This window comes from Marmota monax, unplaced genomic scaffold, assembly GCF_021218885.2.
Source record: "Marmota monax isolate L192 unplaced genomic scaffold, Marmota_monax_Labrador192_F-V1.1 WCK01_AAM20220418_F8-fsc00179, whole genome shotgun sequence".
NCBI classification, from domain to species: domain Eukaryota; kingdom Metazoa; phylum Chordata; class Mammalia; order Rodentia; family Sciuridae; genus Marmota; species Marmota monax.
Genome location: NW_026695200.1, coordinates 3,265,605 through 3,288,528, shown reverse-complemented (window position 1 = coordinate 3,288,528; position 22,924 = coordinate 3,265,605). Strand labels below are relative to the sequence as shown.

Genomic DNA, 22,924 nt, shown 5'->3' with positions numbered 1-22,924 from the left:
GCCTCTTGGCAGAAAGGGTTTGGATAGTGCTGATGGCCCTGGTCCAGGAAGCTGAGGTATAAGGAGCTGTGCAGTGACAGGGTAGTGTGTCTCTGAGCTGTTTTCTTCATAGTATCTAAAAGGAAGTTCCCCGCAGTATTCAGAACACACTCCATTAGGTCATATATTAATACTTCATATGACTGTGGTGACTGGACACATTGTCTTTGCAAAGTGAAGTTTGTTTATTGCTTGTGATGATCTTAACAGGCAAAATATTACATAGGGCTGTCATACCTACAAGATCTTTACAAAGTGCCTGCATTGAATTGAGCATCAGAATAAACTTCACACATGAGTTTTTCTTGAGTTCTCACTTTCCCCTTCATGGGTAAAGCAGAGCCACAGTCCTTCTGGGTTGGTAGAAATGGAAGCCAGTGGAGGGATATGTCTTGGGAGTTCACATGCCCTACCCTCTATCACCTCTCCTCACTGCCATCCATGTCCACACCTACCCAGGTTCACTGGGCTTAATCACAAGAGTGTACTCAGGGAAAGCAAGGGTCACGCATGTTGAAGAAAAAATAAGTCATATTGCCTTTTCTTACAAAATGAGATGAAAAAATAAATTCAAAGACACTTTTTAAGTGTCATTCTTCTTTCAACTTTATATATATATATATATATATGTTAAAGCTCTTTATTTTTCTTTTCAATATACTCTACTTAGAACTTTAAAAAATAAACTTTCTTTTTGGTACCTCTTGTTTCCTGTGTTAACCTTGGAAACATTTAAAAATATATCTCCCTAGAACTCTTCTGTGCAAATAATAAACATAAATAATATTAATATCTACGTTATATATATATATATAAAAGGCCATTTCAAGGTTTCATTGTGACTGTCTGCTGCTGTCCCTTGAAGGTGATCCTAGAAGTAGTCTGTGGCCTGTCCCTGTAAGCCATGTAAGTCCTGATCTGGCTGTGGGGGGCTGGGCAGGAACTCTCCATCCTGCTTGTCCATGTGTAAACTACTTCTGGAGAACTGGAAGACACTTCCCAGCCCACTGACCATTGAGAGGGAGGAGATCCAGTTGAGTGAACTGAAACTGGGCAGATTGAAGAGGGACGATAGAGGGGGTTCCTGGCTTGTACTGGTGGGTTTCCTCTTGGAGTCCTCAGGACACGCTTCTAAAACAGCCTCCTCTGGCCTGGAGGATCCTGGGGCCTGAGCATCCAGTCCTTCCTGCATGGTGTCCTCTCTCAATGGCATACTTATGTCCACTGTGCTGAGCTCCCTGCTGGTCTTTAGGGAGCAGGATGGCTGCTGTGTGTTCTGAGAAGCTTCTGAGGCACAGTCCTTGGAGAGGGTTTCAGAGGGACTCATGGTCATCCCTTCCGAGAGCTCTGTTTTTGGGTCTCCAGGGAAATGTTTCTGAACTAAGATTTCTTTGGGAGTTTTGGGTTTCTTGAGAAATTTCTTGGCTGACTGGCGTGCCAGCTGAAGTTGGGTTGGGAAGAGGCTCCCCTGGAGGGCTTTGAAAAACAATCTGGAAAGAGCACATGAGAAAAAAAAATCAGATACTGCTACAGGTACCTGTTTCCTGAGACTCTACTCACACAGGGGGAAATGCACAGCAATGCACATGCTCTGTGTACTCACTTAGGACTCAGAGACACCATCTCTGATACCCACCTGGGCAGCAATGCAGTGATAGGTGCTATGAGGCAAATCAAGTAGAACACGGGGTCTCCCAGTAATGTGTGCATGGTCCAATAAGGGTTAGATGGAGGATAACATGTTGCACAAGAAGCATTGTAAATCAAAGCCACGGTGAAAAATAAAAAGATACTAAAGACACAAGCTGTCCAGTTGAGCCAGGTCTGAAGGAAAAACAGAGAGGGGTTTTATTTCAACTTAACAGTGGCAAATAAACCCCAACAGTCACCAGTGAGTGGAGGTGATGTTCTATAATCTTGGTAAAAGCTGGAGTCTTTGTCATGGGTGGCTGGTAGGGCTTAGTGAAGCCTCAGAAGCTTGTGGACCAGCCTGGGACAGGGGCATAGGGGCAAGATAAGAAAACAAGACAGTGAGGAATGTTCATAAGTGTGGGCAGTGGGCAGTCTGCTTTAAAAAAAAAAAAAAAAACTGTATCTCATGGAACCTGCCGGAAGTGTGGGGTCTGCAACATGAGGGCCCCTTTGGGATGTGACCATGTCTGCGACTCTTACCCAGGTTCTGGTTTCAATACCCAGGTGCAGCAGGAAAGTGAACAGTGCGATTGCTGTGATGGGAGTTCCCCAAGTAAACATGTCCACATCTGAGTCATAGTAGGCCTGAAAGACAGCAGTATCCCATGTCTGTGGGTCCCCAGATGCAGCTGATGGGGAAAACTATGCTGTGTGTCAACTTACCAGGTAAGGAATGAAAAAACAAACCAAGCTCTGGAAGGCAGCATCAACCATGTTTAACCAGAAGGCACGTGGCCGATATTCCTGGAACACAAAAACAAGCACGGAGATTATAGGGAAATGCTCATCTCTTCAAATGATGTTTTCTAGGATGCTGCAGCTCTGAATGCCAAGCACCAGACAAAAACTTGCTATTTAGGACTTTGGGAAAGTAAGGCTCTAGTTGGTAGATAGAACCCCATTACGCAAATGCTTGAAGAACTGTTTGTAGCTGAGTTGCTCACTGGGATCTTTTGTACCAAGAACACAAGCTATAGTAGTTACAGGTCAACAGTGAAAGAGGAAACTGAGTTCTAAATCTTACTAAGGAACATTTCCCTCAAGTAGGAAGAACACTTGACATTCTGGGCATTTTCCCTGATTTGAACCCTTCCATCCCTTCCACTTTGTCAGGGTTTGGTGATGGGTCCCATAGGGTGTTTCTTAAAGTACATCTTAAATTTTAAAACTAGATGATGGATGTGCCCCAATGTTAAAAATAAAAAAAAACTCTTGTTCTGATTTAGCTATGATTTGATCAAGTTTGTAAAAAGTTTAGAGGGGGACCTTTGGGACATGATTAAGAACAGATAAAGACATCAGAGTGAATACTGATGGCTTTATAAAAAAAGGAGAGAGATCAGAAGAGACATAGCCACATATTTGCCCTCTGTCCCTTGCCATGTGATGCCATGCGCTGCTTCAGGTTTCTGCCAGCAACAAAGTTGTTACCAGATGCAGCGCTTCAACCCTGGACCTCTAATATTGTGAGTCAAATTAGTAGACTGCCTCGATATTTTGTTACAGTAGCATGAAGCAGACTTTTATACCCATGGGCCAAAATGATCTTGATATTGACAAATGGAATTTTCATTACCTGGGTGATCAAATTTATATTTAACCCACCTAAGTCCTCAAATACCTGGCATGGGCTCTGGCCTACAGGAAATGCAGAAAATCAGAAAGGAGCACATACTAGTACTTAAAAAAAGAGCTGGGTACACTCCTCCTATTGGTTACTTTACTCACAGGACAAACCTGCAGCATCTTTGCCCCATGGCTAGCCAAGGAGACTGAGGCCAGCTAAGGAGATAACTAGTACCAAACAGAAACCTCTTCATTTGCCTGATCCAGAACCTTGACAACACTGCCCAGCCTGTCAATGTGGAAATCAAATGACCACGGAGGTGGACAGGGGAAGTTAACTTGTAAGTTTTGTAAGTGAACGAACTCTGAATTAGAGATTATTGTATGATAAACGGGGTATGGCATTCATTTTTTTAAACACACAGAGTGCAAACTTGCCAGAGAAGCACTTAGATGGTTTATTTGATGGCTGGCTGAGAATACCTGGTTGTTAGTGTGTCAATCATGTAGCGGTGTTGACGCAAACATATATTTACATCTGTTTATTCTTCCAATGGTTAAATGGTTTTCCCTATGGGTCTGTCTTCTTAATCTCATTGGATCATTTTTAAAACAAAAACAAAAAGAAATTTTTGGCATTCTTTAGAAAAAAATCCTATTTGAACCTCAGTCATTAGATTCAAAGATCTGGGATGGACTTTTCCTTGGGCATTTGGAAAGAACTAGGGTGGAGATGAACTCAATATACATAATGCACACTATCGTTTGGATTTTGAACATTCCCAAAAGGTCGACATATTAAAAGCTTTATGCATGGTGGTACTACTGGGATGTTGTGGAATCTTTAGGAAGTTGGGCCTGAGAAGGAGGTTCTTAGGTCACTGGAGTGTGCCCTTTAAGGGATGGTGGGATTCTAGTCTCTTTCTCTTTGTTTTCTGGCTTCTAATGTTTCCTCCACCATGTGCTCCCCACCATTGCTACATAGCACCCCCACTGAAAAGTAATGGTTATACTTTATCTTGGAACTGGAACCTCCAGATCCATGAGCTAAATAACCATTTTCTCCTATAAGTTAAATATCTCAGGTATTTTGTTATAGAAACTCAAAGCCAGTACAATGCACACTATGGGGTTCAAAGACAGCATCTGTTTTTATCCTTCCATAGGCTGGATTCTAGAGTTTTAATGATTTGTGCAAAGTGTCTACTTAAAGGGGACTTGCACTTTCTGGAAGGTGGACATAGAGGCAAAGGGCCAGGAGACTCAGGAAAGCTTACCTCCATATTCTGGCCACTCTTGTAGAGCTGTGGCTTCAAAAGCAGCACATGGGCTGGTACATCCTTGTCCAGCACCCCAGTCACAAGCTGGGGAAGTGACGAGAATAGTAGATTAAAGAAGATTAGATACCATTGGTCAATCATTGCTGATGCAGAGAAACCACAGTAAAACTGGAACCAAAACAGGAGGCCCACGAACATCTGCAATCCAGAAAGGAAAAATGACAACAGGCGATTCTCTAGTTCTCTTTACAGTTAAATTCTGCAGGATCCTTAGCTCCCTTAGATGGGAAACTGAAAAGATTAAATTGATAGGCAGCTATTCTTCCAAAGGCTGCCTAATCCTTGAGCCCTGATGTTGGTTTCTGCCTCTGACTGTCCCTCCTTCTCTTCCCCCAACCCTTCTCATTCCCTTAAACATAAGGGACTGGAAGCGGGAATTTAGAATTCTCAGGAGCAGTCCTGTGAGGAGTGAAGAGCTGTATAGATCATTAGTATAAAACAAAATCAAGGTTTGACAGGGTAGTCTAGGGCTGCTTGCATTTCAAGAGGGCTAATTAGCTGCCAACCTGTGGCTTCTACCCAGGACTCTCCTCTGTTCATGATCCAAACAGAACCTACATCTCTGATTTCATTTTCCTCTCTAGTCACATACCCTCTTGATGAGGAACAGTGGGCAATGATTGACAGAAATGAAACAGGAATCCCCCCCACCTCTGCCAACACCTCATCCACCTGCTCATACCTAGGAGCCTCTGTGTTTGCAACTGCTTATTTGAGGCCTCCCTGTGCTGGGGGTTTAATTCCAGCAGGTAGGCAGAAAGGAGGAATGAACTAGCAAGGGCAGGAACAGTATACCAGCTTTCCTTGGTTATAGTCCCAGGCAGACTTACTCTGAATTAATTTCCTGTACCATTTGGCACATATCATTTCATTGCTATGCTTCAGTTTCCTTGTCCACAACATGGATATAACCAATGATATTCAGCCATGGGATTGTTGTGAGTACTGAAGGACCTACAGCATTTTTAAAGCTCTCACCAAGGCCTGGCACACTGTAGATGCTCACCTGAGGCATGCTGTTATGTCAGTAGGATCACCATTTCCTTAGTTTGAGGCTCAAGCAGGGCTGGTGTTCTGACCATTTACAGAAAAGGAAATGGAGCTTCCAAGAGGTGAAATAACTTGACCTTGGTCATTGTATGAGCAATAAACCCAACTTGTTCAACTTGGTTCAATGGGCAGAGATGGTCCCCAAAGAGAACATGGTACAGTGGAGGAACACTCTCTAGTGGGCACCACAAAGCCTGGGTTTGGTTCTGAAGCTGCAACTATTGACCCTTTTAACACTGACTCACTCACAGAGTAACCTCTCTGAGCTTTGGTTTCTTGACCTGAAAGTGGCTTTTTGCGAGATCAGGAGAAATTCTAGTCCATGTGGATGAAACATCTCCTCCAAGTCCTGTTTCCTTCTATGGTTGAAATTTCTTACTAGGTAACTTTCCCCTTCCATGCCAACAAGGGATAAATTAAGAACTTTTCATTGACTTTCTTCCCTTTCTTCCTCCCACAGGTGACTCTCTTGCACTCACCCCCACAGGCTTAGCCTAATGAGTCATCCTGGAGCAAATGGAGTCAAGGAAAAGAGGAATAAAAGTACTTAGATAATTGAGGTTTTTTTTTTTTTCCTGTACTACCAAAGAGCTTTGTTCACAAACCACTGTTACCATGGAAACACTTCTTCTTTGCTCTTTATTGGGAAGGAAGGCCAACTTATTCTTAAAACTAATGAATCTCTCATGATAGAAAGCAGAGTGATTTTACTTGAACTCCTCATGTAGACAAATGCTTGTTGACAAAAGCCCTTCATCTGATATGGAATAGAAACAGGTGCTATTTTGCCCTCCCTGGTCCTCCAACAAGGGCAGGTTCACCATGACAAGCAGGGGGTTTTGCCCATCTTAAGTGGCCACTCTGACTTTTGTTTGCATTTAAAATATTGAGTGGCTTGGCCTAAGTCTTTGTTGCTATTCTCTTAATCTGAGAAATTTTAATTGGGAATTAAACTGAGATTGCTAGCTGAATTCCCAAAATGAATTCCCAAAATTCTCCCCCTCCCTGGGCCCCCAGAAAAAAACACCCAAAGAAGGCAACTACAGATGGTCCTGAACCTACCATGGTTCAACTTAGCATTTTTTTTTTACTAAAATGATGAGAAAGCAATATGCCTTCAGGAGAAACCTAACCTTAAATTTTGAATTTGGATCTTTGCCTGGACTAGGAATACGTGGTCCTATCTTCTCAAAATGCTGGGCAGTGGCTTTGAGCTGGAGCTCCAATCAGCCATGAAATCACAGGAGGAAACAGCAAAAGCTCTGCAGTGTGCTGTGCAGCTAAGCTATGATGTTACGTAGGTTAGGAGTATTCAGTGTGTTTTCAAATTGGGATATTTTCAACTTGCAGTAAGTTTACTGGGAGAGTTACTCCATGATATGCTTAGGAGCATTTGCAACTTGCTATTGGTCCTACTGCTAGTGAGTGACAGAAATGAAGCAGGAACCCCCACCCCCACCCCCGCAAACACCTCACCCACCTGCTCACACCTAGGAGCCTCTGTGTTTGCAACTGCTTCTTTGAGGTCTCACTGGGCTGGGATTCAATTCCAGCAGGTAGGCAGAAAGAAGAAATGGACTAGCAAGGGCAGGAACAGTATACCAGCTTTCCTTGGTTATAGTCCCAGGCAGAACTCTGAATTAATTTTCAGGCCCAAACCTATCCAATTAGACATGCATGCCCTGATTGGTTCTGATCATCTGTATTCATTTGCTAGAAGACATTTTGAAAATCAGGAAAGAGTGAGTGGGTGGGAGAGGATGGGAATGGAAAGGTAGGCGTCAGCCTCCGGAACAAACCATTATGAACATGAACAAAGGGTATGCTGATGTCAATTTAAATTTAGCATGGAGATTTCAAATGGAATTAGAAAAATATATACTTTTTAACTTATTTTATTCTTTTTCAGAAGACTACAGGATAATCTTGACATTGGATTTTTGATGTCTGACAGCTAGATTTTGTATCTACCCTGGAAGGTCATTTGTCCCAAGAGTTTGTTTAGTACTTGTTATACTGGGTGTAAGCGCTCAGAGGCAGGACCACTGAGCAGCAACCTAGCAACTTTTCAGCAGAGTATCTGGAAATCTTTCATCAGTGGGGCAGGATTCTGTGACAGTCTTGTGATCCATCCTGCAGGACTACGTAGAAAGCATTCTAAAGACTTATCAGTGAAGGAACTAAGATGAACATTAAAATTCAGATGAAATGGATAAAACAGGGCACTGTATTCACTCCCTAGACAGAAAGAATGATCTGCAGCCTATCTGGCCTGGGCAAGGCTTCACTGAAGGGTCAGTTTAGCTATAGATAGAGCTGGCCACAAGGGGGCGTGTCAGCCCTGCAAGCCCAGAAAAGTGTGGTGGCCCCTTTCCTGCCTGGCCTAAATCTGTACCGCTTTGACCTGGAGACTCCCTGACAGGCCTGGGATGGGTGTGTCTCCAACAGATACAATTGAATATTGGAATCTTAGTGTGACCAAGTAACCTTATGATCCCAAGACTACCAAGCACACTTCTACTAATTCTTTGATCTTCCCTATCTGCTCTAGAGAAAGTAGGGTGTCTATAATAGAAGCACACTCCTGAGAAGCACATATACAAAGTGATTCAGATTCCAATATTCAGTCACATGTGGACCCTCTTGTTCCTAGGACCTTCTCCCTCATGTGCCCATGAGTTGGTTTTCTGAGCTTACAGGATGCAAATCCAGGCAAGGACTGGAGGACTGAGGGACATTCACAGAAGCTGAGGAGGATGGAATGACAAGAGGCCCTGGGGTGACCTACAGGTCTCATTTAGGTGATGATTCTAAATATGCCAGGCCTTTTAATTAAGAAACTCTAAAGACCAGTGTCTAATACCTACTGTGTTTTTGTAGAAGAAATATAGCACCATGTTGGCCAGTCGGGAGTAGCACCAATGTCCATGGACAATTAAGAGTCTCTCCAAATATCGGAATCTTGGCACTGCAAAGTCACTGGCCATCACTGCCTTGAAAGAGAGAAGAATTCCCATTATTGGTGATGCCTCACACAGCATAAGGTCTGTCTTACCTATCCCAAATGCAAGGCAAAATATGGAAGGAAAAATCCAGCTTCAAACACCGTTAAGTGTGACTTGACCACTGTCTCCTTCATCATCTCTTTTAATTAAAAATGTTCAATCTCAATAAATGCTCTCGTCAGGGATATCATTTTACAGGATTCATTTAAGGCTTCAAACATTAGATATGTAACTGATGGGTTTAAAAAGATTTTGTCTTTTTTTAAAAAATAAGTCCCTGCTGGGTTTTTTTCTCCTTTATTTATTTTCGATTGGTGATTTATGAATATACATAAAAGTGGAATTCACTGTGGCATATTTATACATGCACATGGTTCCATGCTATCTTTTAACAACCCACAAACTGCAGATGCATGGAATTTTCCCACCTTTCTCCAGCCCCGGATATCATATTCCTCTAAACCACACCATGATCTCAACCCAAAGATCAACCATAGTTGTCCTTTTTGTTTGGCCACCCTGAAAGTACATTTTGCTTTATTTCTCCCCAGAAGAATAAATAGTCATTTTACTGTATTATTTAATAAAAACTGACAAGAAAATATCTGTATATGTTTAGCACACACACACACAAATCCAAATATTTACCATTCCATTATTTGAATCTGCAGATGAAGAACCCGTGGATATGGAGGACCAAGGGTAAATCTATCTTGGGCCTAATCTCAGCAGTTCCCTCACCCTCATCTGACTTCAGTCACTATTTTGCTACTTGTACAATTTTCTTCCTCCAGGAAGTTTAAAAAGAAATAAGTTTGACTTACTTTTGCCTATTCACAATATCCAGCACAGTACCATGCAAATGGTGGAAGCTCAAGACACATTTGTTGGGGGAGGGTGGGGACCATGGGTGGAATGAAGGAATTTTGGATTGGGGAAAGGGAGGGAGTGTAACAGGGGGGAATGTGGGTATGAAATATGGTGGAATGAGATGGACATCATTACCCTAAGTATATGTATGAAAACACAAATGGTGTGACTCTAATTTGTGTACAACCAGAGAAATGAAAATTTGTGCTCCGTATATATATTATGAATTGAAAAGAATTCTGCTGTCAAGTATAACAAATTAGAATAAATAAATTTTTAAAAAGAAACATTTGTTGAATGAACAAAATGAATAATTTTTTTAAAACTTTTTCAGCATTTCTCTGTTTTCACGATTTCTAGTAGTGAAGAGCTGACTAGGGCAGTGCCTGTCAATCTTACATGCAGAGAAACTTAACAAGTAAATATCTTTTGTATTAAAGACCCTAATGTTAAGCAAGTGTCTGGGGAGAGGACACAGCTGCCACCACTGCTCCTTTACTCAAGGTAAGCCCAAGCGTCCTCTATGGGGATCTCTGACTCAAATCATGTGAGCAGTGATGGAACACCTGAGCCATAGTACATTTGCCTTGAAATGCAGCTTTGGGTAGGTATAACTTCTAGGTAGAGTGTTGCTGAATGCTTCCAGATTTATTTAAGCTACTTATTTATTTTACATACTGATACTGCTTACAGTTCTAAGTGCTCAGTTTACAGGTGAATATGACCCTGTGTCTTGCATTTTAGTCCAGTAAATGAAGGGAAACTATGCTGAAGCCTTGCTGTGGTGGCAGCAGCATCAGGGGTTGGGGTGGAGCCATTGAGGATAAGCAAGGATAAGCAGCAGTGGAGAGGGCAATAGAGATATGCATCTCTGAGATGCTTGGTCTTTGTGGGCTTACTGGTCCACCATATTTGTGGAGCAGCCTCTGCAGCCAAGTCCTGAGTAAGAACTAAGGTTACAGAACAAGCACAACATCTATCATCCTGGCTTTCCTGGAATTTCCAAAATAGCTCTGAGGCATTTGCAAAGCCACTTTTATAGAGGGATAAGATTCTGTTTATTGATAGATTTGGGGGTAAGTAGGAGGCCAGAAGGCTGGGGATTCAGGTGGGCTACCTTAGCTCTAAACAGGGTTCCTTCTCTAAAGACAACCTAGAAGTCTATCTTGCAGCCCATGGACCTATTTTGATTTCTGGATGATACTGGGAATTGAGCCTCAGGGTCTTGCACATGCTAGGCAAGGGCTCTACCACTGATTTACACCTCCAGCCCCTTTCTGTCCCTTTTGACAGAGTGTTTAGACTGACTCCACTGAGGACAGGATTGTATCTGATGGACTCTGCATCTTTAAGTCTGTACCTGACAAAAGTGAGGTCTGAATGAATAATTTTTTGAGAGAATGAATAATGGAATAAATGAATTAAAGAACACATAAAGCCTTTTAAACCCTTACATATTGACAGGAAGTGGTATAGAGATATTTGCTTTGAAGTCTTTAAGAACTGGTTTGGATAACTGATGATCTAAGTTTGCGAACTTTTCATTCTTCTATAGTGAGCCTTCCTATTGTGAGATTTGCATATGCAGACTTAAACAACTGGAGACGGAAAATATTTGGGGGAAAAATGCATCTGTGCTGAAAATGTACAGATGTTTTGCTTTCTTGTCATTATTCCCTAAACAATGCAGTATGAACAGCTATTTACTTAGCATTTACATTGTACTAGGTATTAGAAATAAGCTAGAGATGATTAAAGTATGGGAGAGAATTGTGTAGATTATACGCAAATATTACACCATTAATGTAAAAGATTTGGGCATTTGTAGATTTTTGTGTTCACTGGGGATTTTGGAACAAATTCCCCATAGACACACCAAGGTGTTTTCAACTAGAGATCTTCCATCCGACTGTTATTTTTACATCAAGAAAGAAAATTAATGATCTCGGCACAGGCCTGGCACATAGTAAGTACTTAATAAATAACTATGATTTGAATGAATGAATGAGTGAATGATTTAACCAATGAATACATGGTGGCCAACATCCTGATTTTTAGAAAAACATTCAATGAATGGTTTTCAAAAGTCTTCACTGAATTAAAAAATGTTATGATTCAAATTTGATCAGATGCAGGAAATTGTCATAATACTGTATCCAAAAGAAACACATTTTTAATTAACTCATGTGTTCAACTTCTGGAACACTGAGAACTGACATAGTGACAAATGAAAAATGCAGAGCTGCATTTCCATGGAAGTCAAGGTGGCTACCTTCCAATTTTATGGTGACACCAGGTTTCAACAGCACTACAGCAAAGGCCATTTTTCAAATGGTATCACTAGTGTTTGGGAACAGTAAGTGCTTCCTAGGGATGAGCCATCAAGAGCCAGAGAGAAGGCAATGACTCACTTTGCCTCTCTCAGAACCACACTGATTCCCCCAAAATATACTCTGGTAGACACAGGCAGATATGTTTATGGCACGTTGTTTCATAAATACAGAGAGTGACATTCCACCTCATCTTCTCCCTCTGGCTTAGCAGAAGGTGAACATCAGGTGTACTGAAGCCAAATCCCCTAGCTTCATGAGACAGCCCAGGGGAAGTCCGGGGCAGCTCATGGCAAGACAGTATAAGAGGCCAATGGGGGCCACTTGGTGCCTAGGGACAGCCCCAACTGGTCTTTACCTGCATGCCCTCCTGGCCTGATATGCCCACACCCACGTCTGCCACCTGGATCATGCTGACATCATTGGCTCCATCACCTAGAAACAGCACAGGTGGGAAGAATCATTTGAGATGAGATGTGCAGAATCTAGTGGACACGATGGATCTTCTTGGGGTCCCCACTGGACTGAGTCCTGTGAAATAGTATTAGGGAAGATCAGGGAAAAGAGTACAGCACCTTCCCTGGGAGAACTGAGTTAAGCAGTCAGAGCAAACCATAGTAAGACATCTGAACTGCCAGCCACACCAGAAATCAGGCTAGTACCAAATTACCTTCTAATTTAGTGTTCCTTTTTCACTGTCAGTTCCTACAGAGCCCTTAATATATATTGGGTACAATGAAAGATGCTATCATTTCATCATTATTATAGTTACTCAACTACTGCAGCCAGGTAGCCAAGGCTACTCCAAGTCATACTCTCCCAAACAGTTTTCAAAACAAAGTGAAGAAGTGTACACCATGCAGCTCTTTTTGCATCTTGATTACCAGTCAGCATATTAACTAATGTGTAAACCTTGGGACCCATTTATTTTATCAAGTTGCTGATAGACAAATGTATAGGAACACATGGATAAGTCGGGCCCCTCAACACCTTTAGGAAAGGACAACCAGGGACATAGAGTAATTATCACTCAGTAACAGTAACACTTCTTGGAACTGGGAAGCAGAACAGCCCAAATCACAGCATATATTTCAAGCTATACAAATAATAAAAGGTGCAGATATACAAATTTGGAGTGTTACATAATATGGAAAGTCACCACCACTGTGTCACTGGAGAAGAACCTGGAAGGTTCTCCAGGCCAGTAGAACCTGCAAGGAAAAGTTCCATTATATACACAGTCAATCCTTAAGTAAATGATGTAAAGTAGTACAGCCATTTATATCTGATAATGGATTTATTTAATGAAATGCTTGTCTTAGAACAGTCAGCCAGATGAGCTATGGGAATTCTGATCATCATTTGTCTGGGTCCTTAAAACATTGTAGAGCCTTGGACCCCAGCAGCCGCATGGAGACCAGAAACCCCTGCCCTTGTCTCTTCCCTCTTTCTTAGTTGGCCTGGGTTAACACTGATCATGTAGACCCCTCACTTTTTCCAGGACTGCCTGGGACAGGCAGGTCTCTAATGTTCTGTCTCCCAAGAAACAGTGTAAATTCCATCTTCTAAATTAGCACTGTACTACCAACTTCATGACATGTACCTGTACCTACCACTATATTTTGTGGCTTTCCATTGTAAATTTTTATATTTGGAACATGTTTCTCACTTTATCACATAGAGTATGATTTTATAAATGAAAAACAATGAAGAGAAATGCTTTTCCCATGTTATGGTTTTCCAAGGGAGAGTATTAGATAGAAACGAGACTGCTTGGGAGAAAGCAGCTGAATGAGACAGTTGGGGGAGATGGGCCCCTGCCTGGTCAGCCTGGATACTTGCCTATTGCCAGGGTCATGGCCTTCAGCTTGCTTCTGACCAGCTTTACCACCATACTTTTCTGCAGAGGGGTTGACCGACAGCAGAGAACTGAGCGGCACTGCTTGGCGAGGAAAAGAAATTTGTCCTCCAGGTTTTTCTCAAGGGCATAGGCCAAACTTCTTCCATCAATCACAAGGCTTGGGCTGGGGCCAGAGACAGTGGGTGTGGCGGAGGCCAGGTACAGAGGGGAGAATCCCACATTCACAGAGCTTTCGGTCTTCTCAGGGGGCCTGTGGGAACCCCTGGACTGCACGTGGTGCAGACACTGATCCAGCAGGGCTGCACAGGCTTCCTGAAACAGACAGGAGACGGCACCAGTTCACTAGGGACCACACCACAGACCCAAGTCACCTGCCTCAACATATCTGAGCTGATGATCCTTCTAGGACTCCAGACTGGAGTATCTGGCTGCCTAAAAGGCTGCCCTCCAGAAGCTAAGTGCAGCTGAAGAGCATGACTTCCAGCACAGAAGACAGTGCACCAAGTTTCTGTGAGATTGTAGTTTATCACCCATCACACAGTGAAAAGTTCTGAATGGAGTATCTTCACTTGGAGACATTTGGCTGTAATTGTAGCTAGTTAGGGTGAGGATCCCCACCTGCATGTCTCTATACTTCCCTGAGGCCCTTGACTAACTCTTCTTCTTTCCTTCTAAGCTACCAAGAGTTGGATGAAAAGCTCTTTCAAAGCCTTTGTTGTGATTAACCCCTAAATAAATGTAATTATCAGTGTTCTTTCCAATTCCACAAGGAAAAGAAATTTAATAAATCATAATTATTGAGGTTTTTAATTGGCTGTGTCCTTCCAAACCTGGATCTGAATTCGAGAGAGAGGAAGAAAATCTACATTAGGAATCAGGGACAGGAATGGAGCCCCAGAAGGGATGATTACTTCTGGGAATAAACACAATGTGAGGAAGTGCTGAGTGACTCCTGGTCCTCCATAGTGAGCTACTGGCTTAGTGATCAACTCCTGGCAACATACTATGGAAATCCAACTGTGTTCAACCAATGCTATCAAAGACGTATTGTATCCAGAAAACAAAGCAAGACTAAGGAAAACAGAACGAGAAAGGATAGTTAAAGGATAGTTTTTGCCTCTTGGATGAGAATCAAGCAGCTAGTAACACAAAAACTCATGATTATAGCAAGTCAAAGACGGTCATGTTCAAAACTGATATTGGAGATGTGAAAATTGGAGTTGGGGAAATATGCTTCTAGGATGGATAGAGGGACATGGTGGTAACTAGGGAGGCTTTGAAGAGAATGTAGATGCCATCCTAGCAGCACCTTGAATTCTTGGTCCTAGCACAAAGCACTATTCTAGGCTAAGTCTAGGTAGGATGAAACAAGCACTCCATCTCATCTCTCCCTTGAATGCACTATTATAACTGGACAGAATGCAAAAAGAAACTATTTGTGAACTCTGAAAGTAAAAAAGAAATAGTAGCAATTAGATTGGGGAAAGACTACATGCTAAGGACAGGGAATGGGTATTGGGTTTTCCATCTTTTTTTAAAAATATTTTTTTAGTTGTCAATGGATCTTTATTTTACTTACTTATATGTGGTGCTGAGAATTAAACCCAAGGCCTCACACATGCTAGGCAAGTGCTCTACCACTGAGCCACAATGCCAGCCTGAGTTTTCCATTTTATTTATTTTTTTATTTTGGTAATCCCTGCATGGCCCAAGTTACCAGGGAACCTGAGGATAGAGGACAGAGGACAGCTCCAGGAAAATCCCCCTAGTTCTGGCTTGAGGAGAAAAAAACAAAAGACAAGGAATACCTAATGCTCAGGGAAGATGAAGGAAATCTCCACTTTTATGTGTTTATTTTTCCTCTCTTCTTTCCAACACAGTCTCAGATGATTTTGCCATGGTGCACTGACAGGAATAGCGCTATCAGTGGGACCATCTCCTGTCAAAGACTGAGGGAAATGAGCTTTTCTTTTAGTCACAGAACTGTGATGTCAAGAGGACATGATAACTTCTGCCTTTATTGTTTCTGACCTATCCTTGGATGCAGGTGGAGGTGTGGGAAATAAGGGGCAGAATAAGGTAGCTCAGACACCAGTCTTCTAGCTCAGGACTGAATATGGGGGTCCCTAGGGAACCAGAAAGTACTGGAAAGATTGTAAAGAGGGATTTGGCTAACTGATCCCATAATGTTGTTTATGAATTCCTGGGTTCATCCATAAGCTGTATACACATGATAATAACCCTAAATGTAACAATGCCTTTGAAAATTAAACTCTGGCATAGACTGCCACCCTAGTTCCAAATTGACCTCTGGAGGGTAAAAATACAGATTCTAAGAGGGATGCTAAGAGCACAACAAAGGCGAAACAAATTTACCACTGTTCAGGTGTTGATCACCTGTTGATCAAACACACATACACACACACACACACAAAAAAAAAAACCCAAAATCTGTATCCTCCATAGAAATTAAAAACAACAAGAGGTTCATAATATAGTATTTAAAACACCCATGATATAATCCAAAGCTTCTCCATGTACAAAGAACCAGGAAAATATCATATTATGGTAGAAAAAGACAACAGAAGACAGCAAAGATGCTGAAGTGATCTGACAAGAGCTTGAAAACAGCCATTATAAAAATGTTCCAAGAAGTAAGCATGAATTTTGTGAGGTGAACCGAAAAACACAAACCAACAAAAAACAGAACCATAGACAACATATAGAAAAAAAGAAGTTTTAGAATCCCAAGTGCATTAACCAAAATGAAAAGCTCACTGAATTCTAAACAATTTACCTAGCTTCTCTGCCCTCCAGGAGGCAGGCTGTAAGTCCACACTCCTTAAGGGTGAGTTCTACATAGTGATTTCCTACCCAAGAACTCAGCATAGAAAAGAGCACAAGAATAAGTTTATAGTGACAAACCTGACAGACACCAAGTCAACATCACAGTGATGTCACAGTGATGTGATGTGATGAGATGAAAATGGCACTTTATGTCCTTGCACTTCCCAAACTCCACTCTAGTCAGAGAGAAAACATCAGACACATCCCATTATAGTGTCATTCCATAAGATACCTCGCCAGGAGTCTTCAAAACTGCCAACGTCAGCAAAAACAGAGTATAAGAAACTGTCACAGCAAAGAACAGTCAAGGAAGACATGATAAATAAATGTAATATGAGATCCTTGGGGCAGAGAAGGGATGTTAGGCAAAACTAAGGCACTCTGCATGTGGTGTGGACTTCAGTAAGTAATAACAGACTAATATTGGTTCATGAATATAATAAACGTACTACGCTTGTATAAGTACATCAGAGACAAACTGGGTGTGGTTATGGGTACTCTCTGTAGTCTTTCCAACTTTTCTGTAAATATGAAAACATTCTATATACTAAGCTAATTTTAAAAAATTCACCAAATGGGCTTAGTAGTAGAAAGAAGGTAATAGGAAAATTTCAGTGAATTCAAACATAGATCAATAGGAATTATTCAACCTGGACAACAGAGGAAAAAAATTAAAAAGAAAAAAAAAAAAAAAACAAACAAAAGCAAAGAAATCCCCACGACCACTGAGGCCATATCAAAAGACAGAACATTTAGGTCAACCAGGTACCAGAAGAGGAAGACAAAGTACAGAAAAGACATTGAAGAAATAATGGCTGAAAAGACCTCCAACTTGGCAAAAGATCTGAGAAGATAATCGGATCCCAGAGTATAAATCAAAAGCAAATCATGTTGAAACACGTCATAATCAAACTGCTTAAAACAGAAGACAAGGATAAAGTCTAGCAGCAGCTAGGCAAAAACAATTCATTAGTTCAAAGATAACAATGATTCAAATGACTATGATTTCGTTTTAGAAACTATGGCGTCTGGAAAGAGAAATATTTTTCACGTGTTAAAAGAAAAGAACTGCCATTTCAATTTTCTGTATGTAATGAAAATATCCTTCAGGAATAAAGATGAAATAAAGAACGTTCTTCAAACAAAAGGGGGATCGTGCCACAAGGCAACTTGGGAAGCCTTGTTTGTTGACCCCTAATATACAAGAATTGAGCCACTCCTTTTACAACCAAATGTCATTGGCATTTGTAGAAGACACCACAAATGGATCATGCAAGCATTCTTTCCAGGGAACATAACAATCGCCAAGAGAGAACATACTGTGGGTCATTAAAAAGAAAAACAGGCTATTGCATGCCTGTAATCTCAGGGATTCAGGAAGCTGAGACAGGTGGATCACAAGTTTAAGGAAAGTCTGGGCAACTTAGTGAGACCCTGCCTCAAAATAAAAACTAATGTTGTGGTGAAGTGGTAGAGTGCTTGCCTAGCATGTGTGAGGCACTGGGTTCAATTCTCAGGCCCACATATAAATAAATCAATGAATAAACTTAAAGCCCATCGATGTCCAAAAAAAAGATTTACCCTCCCCCCTCCAAAAAAAGAAAACTAATGAGGGCTGGACATGTAGCTCAGTGATAGAATGTCCCCAGGTTTGATCCCCAGTATGGCAAAAAAATATAATAAAATAAAATAAAAATAAATTTCAAAAAATCAAAATCGTAAAATGCAAGCCCAACCACAATGGAATTAAACTGGAAATCAGTAACAGCAAGATAGGAGGAAATTCTCCAAACCCTTGGAAATGAAAAACCAAAAAACATAATGCTTGTAAATAATCCATGAGTCAAACAGGAAGCCCTAAGGAAAAAAAAAATTAAAAAACTGTTTTGAACTGTATGTAAATGAAATCACAGCTCTTTAAAATTGTGAGATGCAGATAAACAGTGCCTACAGAAAAAATTATAACCTATGTTGCTTATATTAGAAAAGAAAAATGTTCTCGAATCAGTAACCAAAGAATTCATTTTGAGAAACTAGAGTAAAATAAAAGCAAAACAAGCAAAAAAAAAAAAATGGAAATAACAAAGAGCAGGTATCAATAAAACAGAAAACAGAGAGGGAATAAATCAATGAAACCAAAACATGTCCTTTGAAAAGGTCAATATAATTGATAGGCTAGTACCAAAATTGACCAAAAGAAAAGAAGCAAATTACCAATATCATAAATTACTGATCCCACAGACATTAAAAGTTAATAGGGTAATGCTATGAACAAGTGACTCTCAGTGTCAGTGTTCTGAGGTCTTGACAGTTGAAGGTCTGGATGTGGAAGTGAGAAAGGAAGGCCGAATCTGTGTGTGAGTCCCAAAGAGACTGTGGGAGCCTTCACCACTCTGAGAAGGCCAGGGAAAAATGAAGCAGATACAGCTCGCTGCTCCATCACAAAACTTGTGAGCCAGCATGAGAACATCCTTCAAGGGGAGCTCAGATGTGGCATGAGGGCCTAGATTGTGACAGTACATGGAGTAGATACTTGCTACATACTTGAGGATTTAAACAGATGTGACCTGACAACAAAAATGTTTAATGCCTGTTGGGGCATCCAGGAGACAGTTAATAATCCCAGGGAAGTCAGTGCTATCCTGACCCCACTTTTACATACATAACCTCATAAAAAAATTTCTGATACTGTCAACATGAGTAGTATGTTGGTAAAAGAGGCTGCACTTTGGATAATGGTCCATCACATTCTACCATTATCCAAAGGACGTGTGTGAAGACATGAATTATTGTGGACATACTTTATATACAACCAGAGAAATGAAAAATTGTGTTCTATATGTGTAATAAGAATTGTAATGCATTCCACTGTCATTTATTTAAGAAAAAAAAATCAATAAAAAAAGAGGCTGCACTTTGCACTAGCAAAACTCAGATGTGTATTCCTTTGACGCCAAGAAACTCCAGCAAATGCCACATCTTCCAAGGCAATGACAAGCACATCTTAAGTCCCAGAAACATGACACAGGTGCTAAGAGGGATATATAGTGGGCAAGGGTCCTTCTCACAGTAGCTGACAGAATGGAAGCTTTCCAGGTGGTCTTCCAACAAGAGTCCTGTCATGGTGGTCCCACAGGACACAAGACCATCCCAAGAGGAACAAAGGTTTCCCGAAATCCACCTACCTGGGATTCGGCGTTTAGGGTGATGACTTCTTCATCATGGTCCAGAAGTTTGCAGGCATATGCAATGTTAATGGCTGTTTCTTGTTTGTCACCAGTGAGAACCCAAATTTGTAGGCCTGCCTGACGCAATTTAGTGATAGTTTCAGGGACTCCATCCTGTAGGCGGTCTTCGATTCCTGTGGCACCTGGTCAAATGGGCAATGGTGTGAGTGAGCCCTCTCTTCACATGTCTCCAACTCTTGATGGGATTCAAATCCCACACACCAAAGACAGGTGACAGCACAGTCCCTATTGACTGGGAGCTGCTCGGGCTCAGCTACCAGTTGCATCTGACATCTAATGGCAGGAAGTGCCTTTTGGAAGCACACATTGATGATTCACCACTTCAGGGCAGTGGTGGACACTTGTGATAGCTCTCTTGATATGACTCAGTCAAGAATGTGTAGGAGGAACAAATGAGAGTCACTGAGCATAACTGTGTATACTTAAAACAAAGAACCTTGAATTCTTTCTGACTATCAGGCAGCTAACTTGTAACTTTACAGATAGCTTGAAAACAAACCTCATGGTGAGGTGATAGAAATGACCATATTTTGAGGGATTTTTTTTGTTTTTTAACTCTTAGAAATTACCTCTCCCATGGAAAGCTTCTAGTAAATGAAGTTCACATGTTTGTTCTCAATAGTATTAACCATTTTCTATCAAAACAGATGGCAAGGGCAGACACATTATTTAAATCTTGAAACCAACCTTATCCTGAAAAAGAATTTTTTTTGCACAATCAAAAAATTAAGAGGTAGCCTTATTGGTCTCACCATGTTAGGAAAAATATACTATAGGTTGAATATCCCTAACCAGAAAAATATAAAATCCAAAATGCTCTAAACTATAAAACCTTATGAATACTAACATGATGCTACATGGAAAATTCCACACCCATCCTCAATATGACAGGTCACAGCCAAAATGCAGGTGCATTAAAAATAATACATGAGATCATCCTCAGATTATATGTATAAGGCATACAGTATAAAAAACATAAATGAATTTCAGTTTTCAGGCTTGGGTCCCATCCCCAAGATATTTCATTATGTATCACACAAGTATTTCAAAATGAAAAATACTTAAAATCCAAAACACTTTGGATTCCAAGATTTTGGATAAGGGATGCAGAAATGTGCTTGGGCCTGCCTCCATTTTTTTCATGTTTTAGCTTTCTTTACTGCATTAGAAGTGAGCAGTAGCCCAAGTACTCCTGGGCTGTAGCCGTGGCTGAGGGCTCTTAGCCATTCCTGCTTCAGTCCTTCATGACACACTGTTCCCTGTGCTGGGACACTACTATGCACTCCATGTCTGTGTCCCCCACCTACCCAGATTCACAAGTTGAAGCACTAATTCCCAATGTGATAGGGTTAAGATATAGAGCCTTTGGAAGGTGATTAGGTTTAGATGAAGTCATGAGGATGCAGTCCCTGATGGCATTAGTATCCTATTTTAAAAAGGTACCAGAGAAATCATCTCTCTTTACTATGTGAGGACACAGAGAGAAGGCAGCTGTTTGCAAACCAAAAGAGCCTTCAACAGACAATGGATTTGCTGGTGCCTTGATCTTAGACTTCCAGCCTCCAAGGCTGAAGAAGTAAACATTTGTTTACTTAGACTGGGTGGCTTAAACAATGGTCAAAACAAATTAAGATGTTCTTGCCCTTTCTTCTCCTAGAATGAACAAGTTGGGAGGCATAGGAAAGGGGAAGACAGAATCAAGGTAAAATATACGTAAAAAACAATATTTCTTAAGTATACACTTGGATATACTTTTAAAGAATCACATACTTATGTAACCAGCCCTAAGCTCAGGAACCAGAATGTCACCAGCCCCTCAGAAGCCCCTTGGAGGGAAGTGTGGCTGGTCTTTGCTCTTGCAGCTCAAGTAGTCTATGAAGTAAATCAGATCTGCCTCCCACTCTATGGATGTACTAAAAGTCTAAGTGGGAACTTGCAAAGGGTCCAGAAAGGAAGAAAAGACATTTTACCAAAGCTCTACTCTGATTTGAACCTTAAGAGTTCCCATAGGAAGGAGACCAGGCAGAGTATGGGGCTTAAGACCTGCTGGGGAATGAAGCCACCTATGTTATGCTCTGTGCTCACTGTGAGCATACACCTGGCCACTCAGGCACTAGAAAGGCATTTGGTCTTGGCCTCTCTCCCCACCCCAAGTCCTCTGGGGATCTAGCAGGAGGAAAGAACATGTGTGGCCTGAGTCTCTGAAGGGTCATTCTTTCTGTGATATATTCCTTGACATCCGAAGAAAGAGGGAGGGATGACTTTACTTTCCTCCCTATATCACAGAACCTCATTTATACTTAATGATAAAAATAATGATTATCTAGTAATCATAACAATAGCTAACCATGATGGATTACTGTTAGCTAAGATAATGCTCCTCCTACAGTGCTTGTTATGTATATAACTTGTTAAAGTTTACATACTGAATGTCCCCCAAAGGGCATGTGTCAAAGACATGGTCCCCAGCCCATGGTGCTATGGAAAAGTGGTGGGGCCTTAAAGAGTTTATACCTACTATTAGAAAGGTGTGCTCTTAAAGGGAATACTGAGACCTCAGCCCTTTCTTTCTTTTACTTCTTGGCCACCATTAGGTGAGCAGTGTCCTCTGCCATGCACTCCCACCAAGATGTATTGCTTTGCCACAGGCACAAAGACAATAGGCCAAGCATCCATGGGCTGAAACCTGAAACTATGAGCCAAAATAAACCTTTCTGCCTTCTAAGTTGATTATCTCAGATATTTTGTCACAGCAATGGGGGAAGTGATTAATACATAACTCAATGAGTTTTGTACCCTTCACTAGATCACAACTTCCTGCAGAAAGAGCCTGGTATCCCCCAGCTGCTCAGCCAGGGTGCCTCAGTACAATATCTACCAAGATAGAAAGCAGGGAAGGTCTGTGCAGGTAAACTGCAGTCTTGAAGGAGTTTTCATCTATTCAGGGAAAACCTAACACCTTGAAAATATAAGATCTTTTATTTCAGTAACTAATTGACCTTAGTGAAGGGATTCTTCTTGGGTCACTCCACAGACCTTGCCTATACAATCTGCTGGTTTGAATCAAGCACAGAAT

The 22,924-nt window shown here is 41.3% G+C and overlaps 1 protein-coding gene across 1 annotated transcript in view; it reads right to left on the bottom strand.

Annotated features, from left to right (window-relative positions):
- Positions 1-200: 200 nt before the first annotated feature.
- Atp10a (ATPase phospholipid transporting 10A (putative)) overlaps positions 201-22,924 on the bottom strand; it is a 183,253-nt gene continuing 160,529 nt past the window's right edge. The window contains 10 exon segments of the mRNA XM_046428816.2: positions 201-1,012; positions 1,015-1,529; positions 1,676-1,863; positions 2,212-2,316; positions 2,395-2,475; positions 4,575-4,775; positions 8,555-8,680; positions 12,251-12,327; positions 13,735-14,065; positions 19,786-19,970. Of these exon segments, the coding sequence (XP_046284772.1) occupies positions 873-1,012; positions 1,015-1,529; positions 1,676-1,863; positions 2,212-2,316; positions 2,395-2,475; positions 4,575-4,775; positions 8,555-8,680; positions 12,251-12,327; positions 13,735-14,065; positions 19,786-19,970 (1,949 nt within the window). The 3' untranslated portion in view covers positions 201-872.